The following is a 17,766-nucleotide window of genomic DNA, read 5'->3' as shown; positions in this document are numbered from 1 at the left end:
TACACTAGACTCCTGAGTTGAGAGATGCCACTCTTTTTTGCATTCTATGGAAAGTAAAGAATTATACAATAGGGGGGGAAGGGAACCTGGAGAGATGGCTCAGTGGTTAAGAGCACTGACTGCTCTTGCAGAGGACCTGGATTCGATTCGCAGCACCCACATGGGTGCTACAAACCGTCCTTAATTCCAGTTCCAGGGGAATCTGAAGCTCTGTTCTGACCTCCGTGGCACTACACGACATGGGTGCACTCACATATATTCAGGAAATATACTCGTACACATAAAATAAAAATAATAAATAAAATATTAAAAAAATATACATCTGGGTTTTCCCCTTTTGAATGTCTAATGTACTGTTGAATTTAGAGGAGGTCTTTGTAAAAAGATGTTTAGATATGAGGGTGCAATTACTTTAATGGTCAAATGACCAGAAAGGTTCTTACTTTCATACTAAGCTTTGACAATCTGTAATATTTTATATAGTCTTCAGGTTTATATTCGCAAGAAGTTACACATATTTTGTTCAAAGTTGTATATCATTTGTAGCTGTATTGCTTTCTTCAGTCCTAATCATTCCCATTAAAAAACAATGAAATAGCTGGACATGGTGGCGCATGCCTTTAGTCCCAGCACTCACGAGGCAGAGGCAGGTGGATCTCTGTGAGTTCGAGGCCAGCCTGGTCTACATAGTGAGTTCCAGGGCAACCCTGTCTCAAAAAAGACAAAAAAAAAAAACAAAAAAAAAACCCAAAACAAAGAAATGAATATGCTAGGCTTTAGTCTATAGTATGAATTAACATTTATTACCTTTCTGCTCTGTTCTCTGGCTCTCCAGTTCTTTCTTAGGAGTTTTAGGTTTTAACTCTTTGTCCCAGGCAGCCAAAGCTTGTTTTTCCATCTGACAAATTTCTGCTTCTTCTGCATCTAAACGTCGCTTCCACTCTAGAAGCTCCTCTGCATGCTGCCGCCGTTGCATTAGCTTTTGTTCTCGCTTTGTCAGAAACCTGTAGTAACATGGTGAAGAAGAGTGAGAGAACCCACCTACACGAAGAGGTCACTTTGAAAGCTCTATCATTCATGCCTTGCCAACAAGCTGTGCAAAAGCAAAGCATTCACACCACTCTCTCCCTGAAAAAGGTTTGAAATAATAGAAGCATCATGAGCAATTTACTTTTTAAGTGAGAGAATTAATGTTTCCTTATAATGGTTTGTCAGGGTAGCAAAGGAAAATCAGTAGTAAATTCAAGGACAAAAAACCCTAACACATATCTGAACAAACTTGACTGACAATGTTAACACTTAACTTACACATTCATTTTTATTGGTGATTCTTTCTCCTAACAGAGGATGTAAATTTATTCTCAAAGCTCAGACCAGAAAACACAAAACCCAAAACAACAAAGACCAAAACCAACAATAAAACAAATTGCAAGTACCCAAATAAGCAAACAAACAAAAAACATGATATAAATTATATCTCTTTTTAATTTTGACTTTTCAAATTCTGGGTTTGATTTTGCCTAAGAAATGCAATGTTAAATGATTAATTTTTCTTTGTTTTCATGTAGTGGATACAGCACCATCCAGATGCCTTATACCTATAAACTACTTATTAACATAAAACGATGCATTAAATGCCTCAAATCAACCTAATTTCTAAAATTAAATATCTTGGGCCTGAAGGGCTGGGAGAAGTTACTAATTTAGGGAAAAATATTTTATTAGTTTAGAGTTACAAATTAACTCTGTTCACATATAGATGTCACAACTAAAACAAGATAGGCTGCTCATATTACTGATATTAGCTCAGTAGTGATAGCTAATCAAGAAAAATGCATTCACACATCCAACAATTAAAAGCAGAAGAACTGCACTTCACTTCTTGAAAATCATCATGTCAATTTAGTGTGGAAACACAGAGGTAAAATCTGTATGACATTTGACAAGAGGCTTCTGGGCTGTTGTTAAACAAACAAAAAGGGGAAAAAAGAAAAAAGCAAACAAAACTAACAAAAAGAACAGAGCATGCTCTATCAAAGAGTGCACTGAAAAAGGTGCAAAGTTACCTGACCAACTGGTTGTAGATATACAGCTGGAATTTGGGATGAAGGTTGGGAAAACAGACACTGAGAGAGGCCCAGTGGTGAGACGTAAAGACAGAGAAGAAGTAGTGAACAGGAGAGCAGTGTCTACAAAATAAGGAGGGAGATTTTAAAACCAAGAGATCAAGAGGCAGGAAGAATGAGAAAGGGAAGGCAGAACTGAGTGAAGAACTTTCAATATGCTTCCTGAATAAAGTTACCAGCAACTCGGTCAAGTAAGTCTTATACTGTGTGACACACACATGAACACATGTACTTTTAAAGATCTTACCGATGATTTCAAAATAAACACATCTTCTCAAATATTGCTTAACCACCACATCTTTTCAGTTCAATTTACTTGTTTATATGAAAGTAATGAGAAGAACAGTGTGAGGCTAAATAAGTTTTCAAATAAGCTTTAACACTGAGTAAAACAATTGGCATAATTCTAGTGTATCAGCAACTCAGTAACACATAATCTTGAACAACTGACTTTATATCTGTATCTTATCATGTATGCTAAACTTAAAATTAAATAAAAAGCACTACATTTGTCTTACTTCTTACTTAACCTTACCATCATGACCTAGCTTGAAAATAAAAGTTTTAGCTCAGTAAACCAATTTATGGAAAAATATCTTGTTGACTTCTACTACATAAACTATTAACAGAATCTACTGGAGATACCTTGCTTTAATAACAAAGGCCCACTTAGTAACACTGAAATTCAATACCCATTCTATAAAATATCAGGATGTATGAGGAATAAAGTAAGTGAGCTACTCTCAATAAACGTTGTCAGCAAAAAATACATTATGAACAGTTCAATCATAAGGTAAAAGAAAATTCCATACATTAAAAATTTTAAAGAGAAGAAAACCCTAATTTTTCCTCTTTTTAGTAGTAAATCAATCATTATGCACATTTATAAAAAGATAAAATATCCAGTAATAGTTTGGAAAGGTTAACTCTCTTTGACAGAGCATGCTCCTGTTCACATGCACACAACAACTTATAGATCAAGGCAACATCATTGCCTTGAAAGGGCAAGGGGTAATATCAGTATACCACAGTAGTGAGAAAATCTAGGTATAAATCCAGTCATTTATTTTGATTTTTAAAAAGTACACACATCTTTGTTTACTCATGTTTTTAGACAACAGACTGTTTTAATGTCTGTTTCTTCGCAGCATTTTATTGTTCATTTATTTACATATACCCTCCCCCAATCACATACACACAGCAGCTATTTATATCTGGATTGCCTTGATTTTCTGCACTGAAATCTAAGGAAAAGCATTTCTGCAGATTTCAGAAAGACACTGCAACTTCCCTTGCCATCCTTTATGAACATACAATAAATTTATTTTGATGTCAATTACCAAAATATTACAAAGAAATCAAATGCGCTTCATTAAATTTTTAAAAAACTCATTCATAACATTCAAACATCATGCACCCTTTTAAGTGTAAAATTGTTAAATGCATGCATGACCTAGTGCAAAAAGTAAAACATGTAAACAAACTAAAAATATACAGGTAAAAAATTTTTGCCTAGCTCAATATAGAGAACAATAATTTCTCTTATCAAAACAAGAACTGATATTTGTCATTCATAAAGATTAAGCATATTCAAAAGCTCTAGTTTAGAAATGAAGAACAAGAGAAATGGCTAACAGAAAATGAACAAAATGTTTAAGAAAGAGTGTAAGAAAAGTTTGGCTTAATTGTAAACTTGGTGTATCTTTCCAGAAACATATTTCCTTATTTAATATAAATATATTCTAAAGTTAAAGAGTACCCTTTAAAATATGAAAAAAATTTAGATAAAAGAGAAGTACTTCATACTAGAGTTAATAATTCTTCAAGATGCTGCACAGTTATTTACTTGTGAATGATGGAGACAGAACTACTTTTAATTTAAGATCAGCCTGGGTTCCATGACATCCTACTTGAAAAAAAAAAGTCAAGAAAAGTCATATATTGGAAATATAAATTTTACCATAGGCATTACTGTGGTAATTTCAGTGATAAACTAAAGATGGAATTCTTTCACTGTAGCCCAAAACAGTATTATCACTTCAGAAAAATGTCATAAAAATCAGAGTTCAGAGTGTTAACAGTAAGCAGTATGATACAATTTTAAAAAGTTCTTCACAAACGCTAATTTTATTGGGAAAGCTGACTACTCTTAGGTATATTATATCAACAAAGAAGGCTGACTGCCTTCACAAATCTATACAAATGACAGTGTTTAGTAATGAAGCAGTCAAGTAAGTTTACAGTAACTGATGAAAACTCAAGCTATGAGCCAGACATGGTGGCACACACCTTTAATCCCAGCACTCCAGAGGCAGAGGCAGGTGGATCTCTGAGATTGAGGCTAGCCTGGTCTACACAGAGTTCTAGGCCAGCTGAGGCTATAGGACGACCCTGTCTCAAAAACACAAAAACAAACAACAAAAAAATCCACCAACAACAAAAAAAGAAAAGTCAAGCTGCGTTGCCTCAGAAATCCTAACTCTAAGGCATTGGTCACAAATAGTATTTAAAAGCTTTTTTCACTTTACTTTTTTTTCAGAAATCAAAAAATTAGTGTATAGAAGTAATGTTTTAGCATATCACTAATGGCAAAAAATTAGCCACCACCCAAACTTGTTTTGCACTACTACCCAACCCCATCTACCCCTACTTCAAACATAGCTATACTGATTCAAACAACAGAGCAAGAAGCTACTGAACGCTTCAGGGCTTATGCTTCTTACAAACTTCTCAGAAGTCTGTTGTTTTAGGAAAGACAGCACTAATACAAAAATATGTTAATACTTTGCAGGCTACGAAAATACTTAACAAAATTTGGGGAAAATCAGTTAATCCCAAACTTGAATTTGAATTAGGTACTTTAAACTGTTAACCAAATCTAAAATTAGCATAACAGACACTGACTGACTTCACAAACAAACTAGGATTAACAGTTTATTCTATAGATGTTGTTAAATTATTAGGATTTCTCTTTTTCTAGACTGACAGTGAAACTCATACTGGTTTATGAGGACAGGATCAATGAAGATATTGACCCAGAAATTGTTTTTCTCCCAAGTAACCTTTCAAAGACATTTAAAGGCAGATATAAAAAAGTTAAGATAATGATAAAATATGGCCCATTATTCTAATTTTGAAATCAGAGATCCCTGGAGCAATACAGCATGCTTGTGTGTTAACCGAACATTTTATCAGGAAATGAAGTGGTATGGTTTGAGTGTAAAATGTTACATATTTGTGTTTTGAATGCTTGGCCCTTAGCTTGCAGTACTGTTTTGAAGGCTATGGAGCTTTTAGGAGGTGGAGCCTAGATGGCAGGAGTAGGTCACCAGAGTGGCCTTTGAAAGTTATACCCATCCCTGATTTTAGTTTACCTCTGCTTTCTTCCTGTCACTATGGAAACAGTTATCTCATGTTCCTGTTACTCCAGACACAGCTGCATGCCTTGCTTATGATAATGAACTAAAACCTCTAAAACCATGAGCCAAAACAACCTTTCTTCCCTCAAGCTGTTTCTCTCAGATATTTTGTCACAGCAATGAGAAAAGTAACTAATCTAGGAAGAAAGAATAACAATTCTTTAGAAACTTTTTTTCTCCTAGTGCTAGGGATCAAACTCAGGGTTTGTGCTAGGTAACATTCTACCACTAAGCTATACACTCTCAGCCCAAATTTCCAATTAATTCTTTTATTTTTGAGACACGGTCTCCTATAGCCTAGGCTAGTTTTGAACTTCTAATCCTTCTGGCTCCCAAGTGCTGGGATTATAGGCATGTGCCACCAGACCCAGTTCAGGAAATTCTTATTTGAAGAAACCTTACTTAATTTATCCCATGGAAATTATGAGCTATATACATATATGCAAATATTTGGTTTTCACTCTACCTTTGGGGTGGGGCAGTATGTGCAGAGGCCAGAGAGGCTATCTGTGTCAGGCTTGATAACACTCAGCCTCTCATTTCCTTAAGACAGGGTCTTTCACTGAACCTTGAGCTAGGTGGTGAGCAAACCCCAGTAAGCCTCCTGTTTCCATTTCTCACAGTGCTAGGGTTACATACAGATAAGTGACCTTTTTTTTTGGTCTTTTTGGAGACAAGTCTCCCTGTAGCCACAGCTGGCCTGGATTTGCTAACGGAGACCAGGCTGGCCTCGAACTCAGAGATTCGCCTGCCTCTGCCTCCCGAGTGCTGGGATTAAAGGCGTGCGCCACCATGCCTGGGCAGGTAAGTGTCCTTTTATGTGGATTCTGGGGATTTGAACTCAGGTTCTCAAACTTGCATAGCAAGTGCTCTTACCTACAGAGCCATTTCCTCAGCCCTTCAGTCTATCTTTAATTTTAAAAAAAGTGGTCTTGAAACAAGATTGTCCTTCCCATACTTAGTGGGCTTCAAAAAAGTTAGATATGGAGTAGATATTACAGAGACAGAGTCCATGATAAGTTGCTTTATAACCATAACTAATTAAAATAATTTCCAAAGAGCAACTACCGCAAAAATATATTTTTATGGTCAAAACTTGGGAGGCAGAGGTAGGGGGATCATGAGTTCAATCAAGGCCAGCCTGTGCTACACAGAAAGTTATAAGCCAGGCTAAGTTGCATGACCAGACTCTATTTCAAAGGGAGGGAAGGAAGGAAGGAAGGAGGGAGGGAGGGAGGGAAGAGAAAACGGAAGAGAAAACAAGAGGGAGAGAGGGAGAGGAGGGGAGGGGAGGGGAACGGAGGGGAGGAAAAAGAGACAGAAAGGAGGAAAGGCTGTGAGATGGCTCAGCAGGTAAAGCACTTGCTGCCAAGCCTGACCTGGGTTTGATTCCTGGAACATGATAGGAGGAGAGAACTGACTCCTACAGGCTGTCCTTTGAATTCCACATGTATGTGGCACATGTACCACCTCCCCCACCCAAAAAACAAATCTTTAAAAAAATGTTTTAAGGGGAGGGCTGGAGAGATAGCTTAGTGGATAAAGAGCTTGTCATATATGCATTAGGACTTGGGTTCAAATCCCCAGAATCCATATAAAAGCTGGATTTCATAGTTCATGTGTCTGTAATCTCAGGGTATTTATGGTGAGATGAGAGACAGAGAAAGAAGCAGCCACAGAACCTCCTGGGCCACCTAGGAGTGGTAAACAAGAGATCTTGACTCAAACTAGGTGGAAGGTGAGGACCAACACCTAAAGTTGTCCTTTAACACCTAAAGTTTGTGGATCATGGGACATGTGTGCCCTGTACTCACTGTGTACGCACACAAATATTTTTTTTTTAATGTTTTAGGGGCTAGGGAGATGGCTCAGTAAAGCATTTGTTGCACAAGCATGGGGACCTGAGTTTGGATCCCTAGCACTACATAAAAGCCAGGGACTGTAGCTTTGCATCTGTTATCCCCCAGAGCTCAGGATGTGGAAACAGGTGGATCCTGGGGGCTTGCTGGCCAACTGAAATAGGGCTCAGGGATCAATGAGAGAGCCTGTTTCAAAAAATAAGGTGGAGAGCAATAAAAGAACATAGCCGATGTCAACCACATCCACAAGCACAGGTCAACAGCACACATACAAATGCATACACACATATATATAACACACACACATTTTAGAAGAATGTAAAAATAACAAAGCACCAGCATGGTGGCTCACATCTGTAATCTTAGCACTTTGGAGGCTGAGATAGGAGGACTGCCACAATTTTGAGGCCAACCTGGGCTACAACTGAGTTCTAGGTGAGTCTGGATTATAGGATGAGACCCTGTCTCAAAAAAAACAAAAAAAGAGAATCTCAACCTCTTGCTTTCAGCTGAAAAATTTGTATCTGCTCACAACACTAAAATTGTACTTAGTTGATAAAGTCTGAGATGCCATTGTGTCAAAGATGAGCTATTAGGTTATATCACTGTTTGTTCCCGAGGTTGGTACACTTGTTCTTTCTTTAAATAAATAACAGGAGAAAACATTATAGAGTACACATGTGACTACTATTTGTTTTTCAGTAAGAAATCAGTATTAAAATGAGAAAAATTGTTCTATAAATAAGATCTATAGTTAACTGAGTGTTAGGTTATCTAGTAATTCTACTAAATGCTATTGCATCTATAAAATATTTTACTCAATTTAATCTAATGAAGTACATTAAGAATATTACTTATTGATACTGCACTCAATGTGACTAAATAGGAGACACATAAAAATGAATTACTTTTCATCCATGCGACTTCTCATGCTCTTCAGTTTCTGCATGATGCTGCTGGTTTCACTGCTGGAAATTGAAATGGGGGAAGGGCTTCGGGTCTCCAAACCAGTTGGACCAGGACTAACTGCTTTATTATTGTTTGTATCATCATCACTATGAGAGTCCTAAAACAAAAAGGAGCAAAGAATCACTGGACATTAAAAGGATCTTGAGGAGATCTTAAACACAATTTAAAATTAAGTTTAAAATGAAAATAATGGGGGTTAGAGAGATGGCTCAGCGGTTAAGAACACTGGCTGTTCTTGCACACGACCTGGGTTCGAATCTCAGCACCCACGTGGCAGCTAACAAAGCTGTCCGTAACTCCAGTTCCAGGGGATCCAACAGCCTCCTCTGACCTCCATGGGCACTGTACAACACGAGTGCACTTACCTACATGCAGGCAATACATGCATACATATAAAATAAAAATAATAAATATAATTAAAAAATGTTTCTAATAATAGCTAAAATTAAGATATTAATTACTTATTAAAGGGCAAACAACTATCACACAATTAAAAATGGTTAGACTAGCAAATTTGCCTGTAATTCCAGCACTCACTCGAGAGGCAGAGGCAGGAGGTTTAGGTATTTGAGGCTGACGTGGGGCTACACAGTGAGTTCAAGGCCAACCTGGTATACATAATGAGACATTGCCTCAAAAAAAGGAGTAAATTTTATGTTATATACATTTTTACCACAGAAGAAAGAGAGGTGGAAAAGAAAAAGGAACAGAGATATTAAATTATTATAATGGTTTGAAAAATAAGGAAATCCAAAGAATGTAAAAAATAAATTTAAAAATTGTCAATATTAATCAAGTATCTAAATCTAAATATCCTTGCTGACTTTTAGTATTTTATTTATTATTTTTATTTTGTATATATGAGTGTTATGCCTGCATGTAAGTAAGTACACCTGTGTCGTGCAATGCCCGCGGAGGACAGACAAGCCTGTCGGATCCCCTGTAACTGGAGTTATAGACAGTTGTTAGCTGCCATATGGGTGCTGGGATTCGAACCCAGGTCTTCTGTAAGAACAGCCAGTGTTCTTAACCGCTGAGCCATTTCTCCAGCTCACTTGATGACTTTTAAAAGTTGAAGTACTTGCCAGGCATAATGGCATGCGCCTTTAATCCCAGCACTCAGGAGGCAAAGGCAGGAAGAGCTCTGTGAGTTCAAGACCAGCCTGGTCTACATACTGAGTTCCAGGTCATTTGGGGCACAGGGAGACTGTCTCAAAAAGACTGAAAAACAAACAACAAAAAAAGTTGAAGTACTTAAAAAGAATATAAGGGGCAAAGATGTAGCTCAGTATGAGATTCTGGGTTTAATTTCCAGCACTGCTTAAAAACACACACACACACACACACACACACACACACACACACACACACACACACAACAGATACTACAACTATATAAAACATATTTGCATATACAAAGAATATACAGAAGATGTAAACTCACTTTAAGAAATTTTTTTTTCTTTATTCCTCAATGCAAAAATAGGTTCCCAGATTTTAAGACGTTTACAGGGGAAACATTAAGGAACTACTAGCCTCTGATGAACACAAAATAAAACTTGCCAGTTGTGGTGGCACATGCTTTTAATCTTAAGAGGCAGAGGCAGGTGGATTTCTGTAGGATCAAGGCCAGTGAGTTCCAGGCCAGTTGGGGCTCATGAAGACCATGTCTCAAAAAGACCTATTTTAAGGTGGTATAAAAAAAAAAAAAAAAAAAAAAAAAAAAAAAAAAAAAAAATCAAACAAACAACAAACAAAAAGAAGTAAAGCTTGAAGCCAGGAATGGTGGCACATGCTGATAACTGCAACATTCAGAAGGCTGAAGCATGGGGACTGCTATTCTTTCAAGGTTAGCCTATGTCAAGGAACGAGTTAAAGCTAACTAAGGCTACATAGCAAGATTCTGTCTTTAAAAACAAACAGGGGCTGGAGAGATGGCTCAGCAGTTAAAAGCAATGACTGCTCTTGCAGAAGACCAGGGTTCGATTCCCAGCACCCACATGGTGGTTAACAACCATCTGTAGCTCCAGTTCCAGGGGATCTGATGCCTTCTGACCACTGCAGGCATCACACGATACGGGTGCACTTACACACATGCAGGCAATACACTCACACATAAAATAAAAATAATAAAAAAAAGAAAAAGAAAAAAAGTGAAATTTTAGTTGCTTAGTACATCTTTCCTACAACTAGCATTCATACTCATTACTTTTCAGGAAGATGGGTAACAATCCTGACTGTTAAAATTTCCTGAAAAATAAAAGCTGGGCATGGTGGTGCATGCTTCTTCTCTTTCCACTCCCCTGAGTCCTAAAGTGGTTAGACAGAGCAAATTGCTGCAGACACTGCAGGCATGAATCTGTGTGAAGGTAGGGAAGACAAGGGGCAAGAGTGGGTGTCAGAATCTGAGCAGGACAAGAGCAGATGCAGGAGGGGAACCTAGGGAGTCAGAGTCTAAACCAGGCAATAACAAAGTCCACATGGAAGTAAGTGGTCAGCATACCACCTCAGGAACACAGTGAGCAATGAGGATGGCCTTTCCACAGAGAACTTTCTGACACAGGTGCCCCAAACAGGAAGGAAGGTATAGGGAAGGGGCAAAAGGATGAGGATAGCCCATTTTCCAGAGTCAGAGCCCAATCAAAGGGGATCTTCATTCAGAAGTGTGGCAATGGTTGTTAACAGATGAGTTACATAATCAAAGCACTAATTATATTAAGGAAAACATTAAGCACTTAAAAGTTTCATTTTTTTATCAGGTATCTGTCAGAGAAGGGAGTTGCAAAAGATAAAACTAGAATGAACTGGATTTGAATCAGAACCAATATGAAATCTAGAATTATGCATATATGAGTAAAAAATGTACATATATATGTACAAAATGTATATGGTTATCTATATCTATATAAACATATACTCTCTGTACATGTGCTTAGGATCAGTAAAGCCTAAATTGCAATAAGTACCTCTAGCACTAGATTTTGATTTCTAAATAACTTTTCTCAGAATACCACCTGATTTTAAAGATAGGACATAAGTTCAAAATGACTCTGAAACATCTTTTTGTTCCAGAAAGAATTGTGCTTAAAACCGATGGGACATGCAAAGCACATCTGAAGGTCACAGAAATCTCTATGAATGAACTCTTAATAGTCCAATTTGGGGCACAGTCAGCATCAAGTAAAAAAAATGACAGTAAAGCAGGATTTCCTGAGGCAAAGTACTGATACATGCAAAATTTAAATCTGGTAGGCAGGGCAGTTATATAGTCTCAAAAAGTTTCCATGAAAACCATTTATTAATAATAAAGGGAAAGACAACTTTGCAATGAAGTTGGAAAGACACCATAATAATCAAGTCATCAAGACAGAATCATCAATAATGGGATCAATCAAAATCAGGTGCCACCTGTTGAATGCAACAAGAATACAGCATCACTTCTGTGATATTCCTACCACCAATGCACAACCCAAATCTAATGTCAAGGGAACACCAGACAAAGCCTATTAGGGAATGTTCTATAAAATGACTGGCATGCAGTCTTCTCATATGCCAAGGTCAAGGAATTATTCAAGAGGGAAGAAGGAAAAAGAGATAGAAAAACCTAAATTCTGTAAGTGATTCTGAAGCTATTTTTGCTATAAAGAACATCATTTAAACAAGTGGAAAATTTAAATGGCCTATAGTAGCAATACAGAAATATTAATTTGTTGGCAATTTATTGTCAAGGGATTCAATCAAATAAAATTTTAATGTGCTTGAAATGTTCCTGTTAACCTGAGATTGTTTCAAAAATCAAAACAAAACATATCAGGGATTTAAAAGTTCGTTACAAAACCCTGGATTTTCTAACACCATACCAACACTTTAGAGTACATTAGAATAGATCCAAATTTTCTTCTTGCCTAAGTATCGCCTTTGAGTCTTACATCATAAAATAAATCTAGAGAGCTGAAATAAGTACCATATAAAGAGCAAAAGACTCCTCTTAATTTTGAGGCATCGATTCAGATTGATTAGCAAATCAAAGGTTTTTGGTCCAATTTAGTTTGTAAGAAGAAAAAATTAAAGCTAATGAAAGAATCATGTGCTCCTTCAAAACATGTACATTCCATGAGAAGCGGCTGACTGTACACAAAGGTGGACACACAGGACTTTATCCTAGACAGTAATGAATGAATGGTTTTGAAAGCAGATGTACTTGTCTGTTGGTTTGTTTTGGTTTTGAGACAGTCTTATTTTGTAGCCTAGGCTGATCAGGAATTTTTCCCACACTGAATGAACATACCTATCTATCAGAATATGAAATGAGCTAAGATATTAATGCAAGCAACAGGATACACACACACACACACACACACACACACACACACACATTTCTGGGACAAAAAACAAACTAATAAAAATCTCACTTAATTTACCAATTTATTCTCCCCTGCAGATTTCAACTTTTCCTGCAGTTTTATGGTGGTCTGCCGGATCCTTTCTATCTCTTCTTGCTGCTTAAGAATGAGTTGTCTTTCCTTCCGAGCAGCTTTATTGGCTTCCTGAAGACGTTTTATTTCTGCCTAACATTTAAAAAGTTAAAAGAAAGGACAGAGATTTGAAGGAGGTTAAGTTCAAAGTAATGTATTAAAAAGAAAACTTTATCACATATCACAATATATAGTACTTCAAGATAAATTTAATAATATCAAAAATTTCAAAATAATGAGAGGAAAAATGTTACACATAACCCCATAACTCTAAGATAATTAAGATGGTACTTAATTTTTTTGGGGGGTGCTTAATTTAAATACCTGTATGTGCTGGATAGCTTTAGTGTCAACTTGACACACCTGGGTTGAGGGAGCCTCAATTGGGGAATTACCTCTATTGGCCTGGCCTATGGCCATGTCTGAGGGGCATCTTCTTGATGAGTGATGTGGGAGGGCCCAGCCCACTGTGGGTGGTACCACCCCCGGGCAGGTGGGCCTGTGTTGTATCCCAGGCTGAGGGGGGCGGGGCCAGGGGAGCAAGCCAGTATTTTGCAGCGCTCCTCCATGGCCTGTGCTCTAGCTCCTGCCTCCTGGTTCCTGCCCTCAGTTCCTATCTTGGCTCCCTGCTCCCTGATGAACTGTGACCCGGGAGATAAGATAAATAAACCCTTTCCTCCCCAAGTTGGTAGTGGTCAGAGTATTTTGTCACAGCAATGAAGAGACAAACCAGGACACTATAGTTACAACATACTGACAAATTCATAGTCCTTTCTCAATATACCTTTCAGATTTTCCAACATGTTACTTGTATCTTTTACATTTACCTGCTCAATAGTGACACATCAAGTACACTAATGTAACTACGAAATTCTTAGATCCTTATAATTTTTCACTATCTAAAATAATGCTGTTCTGTACTATGGATTAGCTCTTTACAAAAGACTTCTAAAAGTAGGAAAGGCAAGTCAATGATAATGAATCACTCTATGGCCCTCAAGACAGCTTTTAAAGCTGCTTTCAACCTGAATATACTTGTTCACATCTGCAATCCCAGGATTGGGAGGCTGAGGAAGGAAGATTGTGAATTTCAGATCTTGATTACATAGCAAATTCTAGGCCAGCCTAGGCTATAAAAGACTGTCAAAAACAAAAACAAACCTACAAACAAAAGACACAACTGCTTTCAAAACCAGAGTATCCACACTTATGATCTAGCAGGAACACTGAGGACTACACTGAACTTACTACTCTCTACAGTGTCCACTGCTAGTTTAGTTTAGTAAAAGATAAAAGATTTATCTTTAGTAAAAGATAATACATTTCACTGCTAATGATTGTTAAAATTGGTCAGAAACAGTCCTTTTTAGACATATTTATTTAAACCTATCAATGAGGTAAGCATAACGACACAATTTGCTACTTTCATTATTTTAATGATGTTATAGAGTGTTTTTCTTTTATCTTAAAAGTTCATAGTATAGCTGGGCGTGGTGGCAGAGGCAGGTGGATCTCTGCCCGTTTGAGGTCAGCCTGGTCTACATAGTGAGTTCCAGGCCAGCTGGGGCTACAGGGAGCTGCTATCTCAAAAATATTAAAACAAAACCAAACAAACAGTTCATAGGATAATGGTCTGAACTCTGGACTCCCCAAAATGCAGCTACATACATGATAAAGATCTATATTTACTAAGCTCTTTATCAACAATTCTTAAAATTCTGAGCCAGCGAGGTAACTCAGTGGGCAGAAAAGCTTGACTTGAAAGCTGGAGAATCTGAGCTTGATCCCCAAATCCCACAGTGGAAGGAGAAGACTCCTGAAAGTGATCTTTTGATCTCCACATGCATGCCATGATACGCATGTGTCCGCAACACATGTCATATACACACATACACAATAATAAAATAAAATTTTAAAGTTTAAAAAAATTCAATCATATTTTCTCTTTAACTTTTAATTTCTAATGAAATGCTTCAAATTTATTATTTTTACAGAAATTAAACACTGTAGAGAAAACCAGTGGACCACAATTATATCACCCCATCTCAGAGCTAATCATGATCGTGGACTTTTATATATATATATATATATGTGTGTGTGTGTGTGTATGTATGTATGTATGTACATCCTTCTTGTACATGCTTTTAAAATTCTTCTACAAAAATATGCACTTATTTGGAAAAAATACACCATTCGGTTTGTATATTTTAAGACATTTTATAAGAGGGAGCTGGAGAAATGGCTCAGGAGTTAAGAGCCCTGGTGCTCTCGCGGAGGACCCAGGATAAGTTCCCAGCACTCACAACCATCCCTAATTCCAGTTCCAGGGAATCTGGTGCCCTATTCTGGCCTCTGTGGGCACTGTACAACGTGAATGCACTTACATACATGCATATATAACACTCTTTTAAAAGACATCTTATAAGTAAGATCATATATGAATATTTTCAGTCCTGCTCCTCCTACCCTTATTTACAAGATACTGCATTTGTATATGTATGTGTGTTCATGTGCATGTGTGTTGTTGGGAATCAAAACCAAGGACTCACACATTCTAGGCAAGCACTCTACCACTTAGCTACACTTACAGTCCAGATACTGCCTTTGATATTTCTCCATGTTAATTTACATATTCTAATGTGGCTCATGAGCTCTTAGGCACCCCAAGACCCTTTTAGGGAACTATCAATATTAATTTTATAATATGAAGATATTACCTGTTCATTTCCAAGCTCATTCTCTCATGAGTATGCAAAAATCTTGTTACTATTTTTTTTTATCTTTTTGAGACAGGGTCTCCCTGTAGCCCCAGCTGTCCTGGAACTCACTATGTAGACCAGACTGGCCTTCAACTCACAGAGAGGCCTCTGCCTCCCAAGTGCTGGGATTAAAGGCATGTGCCACCACACCTGGCTTGTTACATATTTTTAAGAAAGTAATTATGGATATTTTTTAAGTTAACAAGAATCATATTCATAGCTCTGCAAATCTCTTTATATGTGGCTTGTTGTTTTTTTTTCCAACATAATGTATTGGTCAATTGGAAAAGTAAGTCTGCATAATGCAAATTTTTAAAATGCTGACATACTTCATTATAAAATATCAAAATTTTTATTAGTATCATTTTTAATCTGAAAAGAAAATTTACTTAGTATTAGGTGGAAGATAAAAGTTTTAACTTCCTTTTGAAAGATTGAGCTTATCAGTGACAACAAATAACATTGGTTGTTTTCTCTGAAGTAGCAACCATACTTTGCTCATTTTTGAGAAAATATCTGTCAAATAACCAAATGAGAATAAGTGTAGTTTACCTGTGACTAATTCTTGAGTAAAAGTGGTATTCCATTTTTTTAAAAAATGGCTCCTTAACGATGGGAAATGCAGATTGAAAGAAAATTTAGATTCCATCTTACCCCAAGGCATGGCTATTATCCAGAAAGCAAAGGACAAATGCTGATGCGGCTGAAGGGAAAGAGAAACCCTTACACACTACTTTTAGGAATGTACACTGATGTAGCCACTATGGAATACAGTATGGAGTTTCTTTTCTATTATTTTTTAAAATTATTTTAATTTTATGTGTATGAGTGTTATGCCTGTATGTATAAAAGTGCACCCGTGTCCTGCAATGCCCACAGAGGTCAGAAGAGGCATCAGATGCCCTGGAACTAGAGTTATGAACAGTTGTTAGTTACCATATGGGTGCTGGGAACTGAACCCAGGTCTTCTGTAAGAGCAGCCAGTGCTCATAACCACTGAGCCATCTCTCTAGCCCCAAGACCATTGAATCACAAAAAAAAATCTAAACATTCTCAGGTTTTGGTACAAACAAAACAAAATAAGACACACACACACACACAAAAAACCAAACCCAAAAAACAACCTCCTAAAAACAGAACCAACACATGATCCAGTTATACCATTCCTGATAATATACCAACAGGATTGTAAGTCAGCATACCAAAGAAATATTTGCACATCCAAGTTGTTTCACTTTTCACAAGAGCCAAGATATGGAACCTGTCCACAAGTCCATTATCATATGAACAGATAAAGAAAAGCCGGTATATCTACACAACAGAAGTTTATTCAGCAGTAAAGAATGAAATTATGATATTTACAGGAAAAGAGATGGAACTGGAGATCATTATGGTAAGTAAAGTAAGTCAGAATCAGACAAATATCACATCTTTTTTATATGCAAAATCTAGATTTAAATCGTTATGTACATGTGTGTGTGTATGCATGCGTGTGCGTATATTTATGCATATGTCAACTATGAAGACAACTTCCATTTTTACAACTTAAAAGAGGAAAGAGGAAGCAAGAGAAATGATGAACTATATATGACATGAAGACAAAAGGAGACTAGGGGAAGGAAAGAAACCAGCAAGAGGAAGAGAGGGGAGCAGGGGAGGACGATGGAGGGTGACTAAGAATGAAATATGATCTATATGCAAATGTCACAATGAAATCCAGTACTTGGCATGTTAATTCTAAAAATTCAGTGGAGCTGGGAGTGGTGGTGTACACCTTTAATCCCAGAGCTCTGGAGATAGAGGCAGGCAGATCTCTGTGAGACTGAGACCAACCTGGTCTACATAGCCAATTCTAGGCCAGTTGGGGCTATGAGGAAACTTTGTCTCAAAAAAAAAAAAAGACCGAAACAAAACAACCAAAACCAAAAAATTCAGTGAACACAAATTTTTTGGTCTTTTTGAGACAAGGTTTCCCTGTAGCCGCAGCTGGCCTGGATTCGCTAATGGAGACCAGGCTGATCTTGAACTCACAGAGATCCGCCTGCCTCTGCTGGGATTAAAGGCATACGCCACCACGCCCGGCTAAAAGACAAATTTTTTCAAAAAAACAAAAAATGGGTAGGGAGGTGGGATGCATCTGGGAAAAGTTAGGGGGAGGA

The 17,766-nt window shown here is 37.3% G+C and overlaps 1 protein-coding gene across 1 annotated transcript in view; it reads right to left on the bottom strand.

Moving 5' to 3' along the window:
- The window catches only part of Cep350 (centrosomal protein 350), a gene marked incomplete in the record, with an annotated part of 74,252 nt that overhangs the window by 50,118 nt on the left and 6,368 nt on the right, over positions 1 to 17,766 (bottom strand). Inside the window, 4 exon segments of the mRNA XM_029561912.1 lie at positions 808 to 1,004; positions 2,067 to 2,189; positions 8,313 to 8,470; positions 12,795 to 12,941. Of these exon segments, the coding sequence (XP_029417772.1) occupies positions 808 to 1,004; positions 2,067 to 2,189; positions 8,313 to 8,470; positions 12,795 to 12,941 (625 nt within the window).

This window comes from Nannospalax galili, unplaced genomic scaffold (assembly GCF_000622305.1).
Source record: "Nannospalax galili isolate Female #2095 unplaced genomic scaffold, S.galili_v1.0 scaffold294, whole genome shotgun sequence".
Classification (NCBI taxonomy): domain Eukaryota; kingdom Metazoa; phylum Chordata; class Mammalia; order Rodentia; family Spalacidae; genus Nannospalax; species Nannospalax galili.
This window is presented reverse-complemented; position numbering and strand designations above follow the sequence as displayed.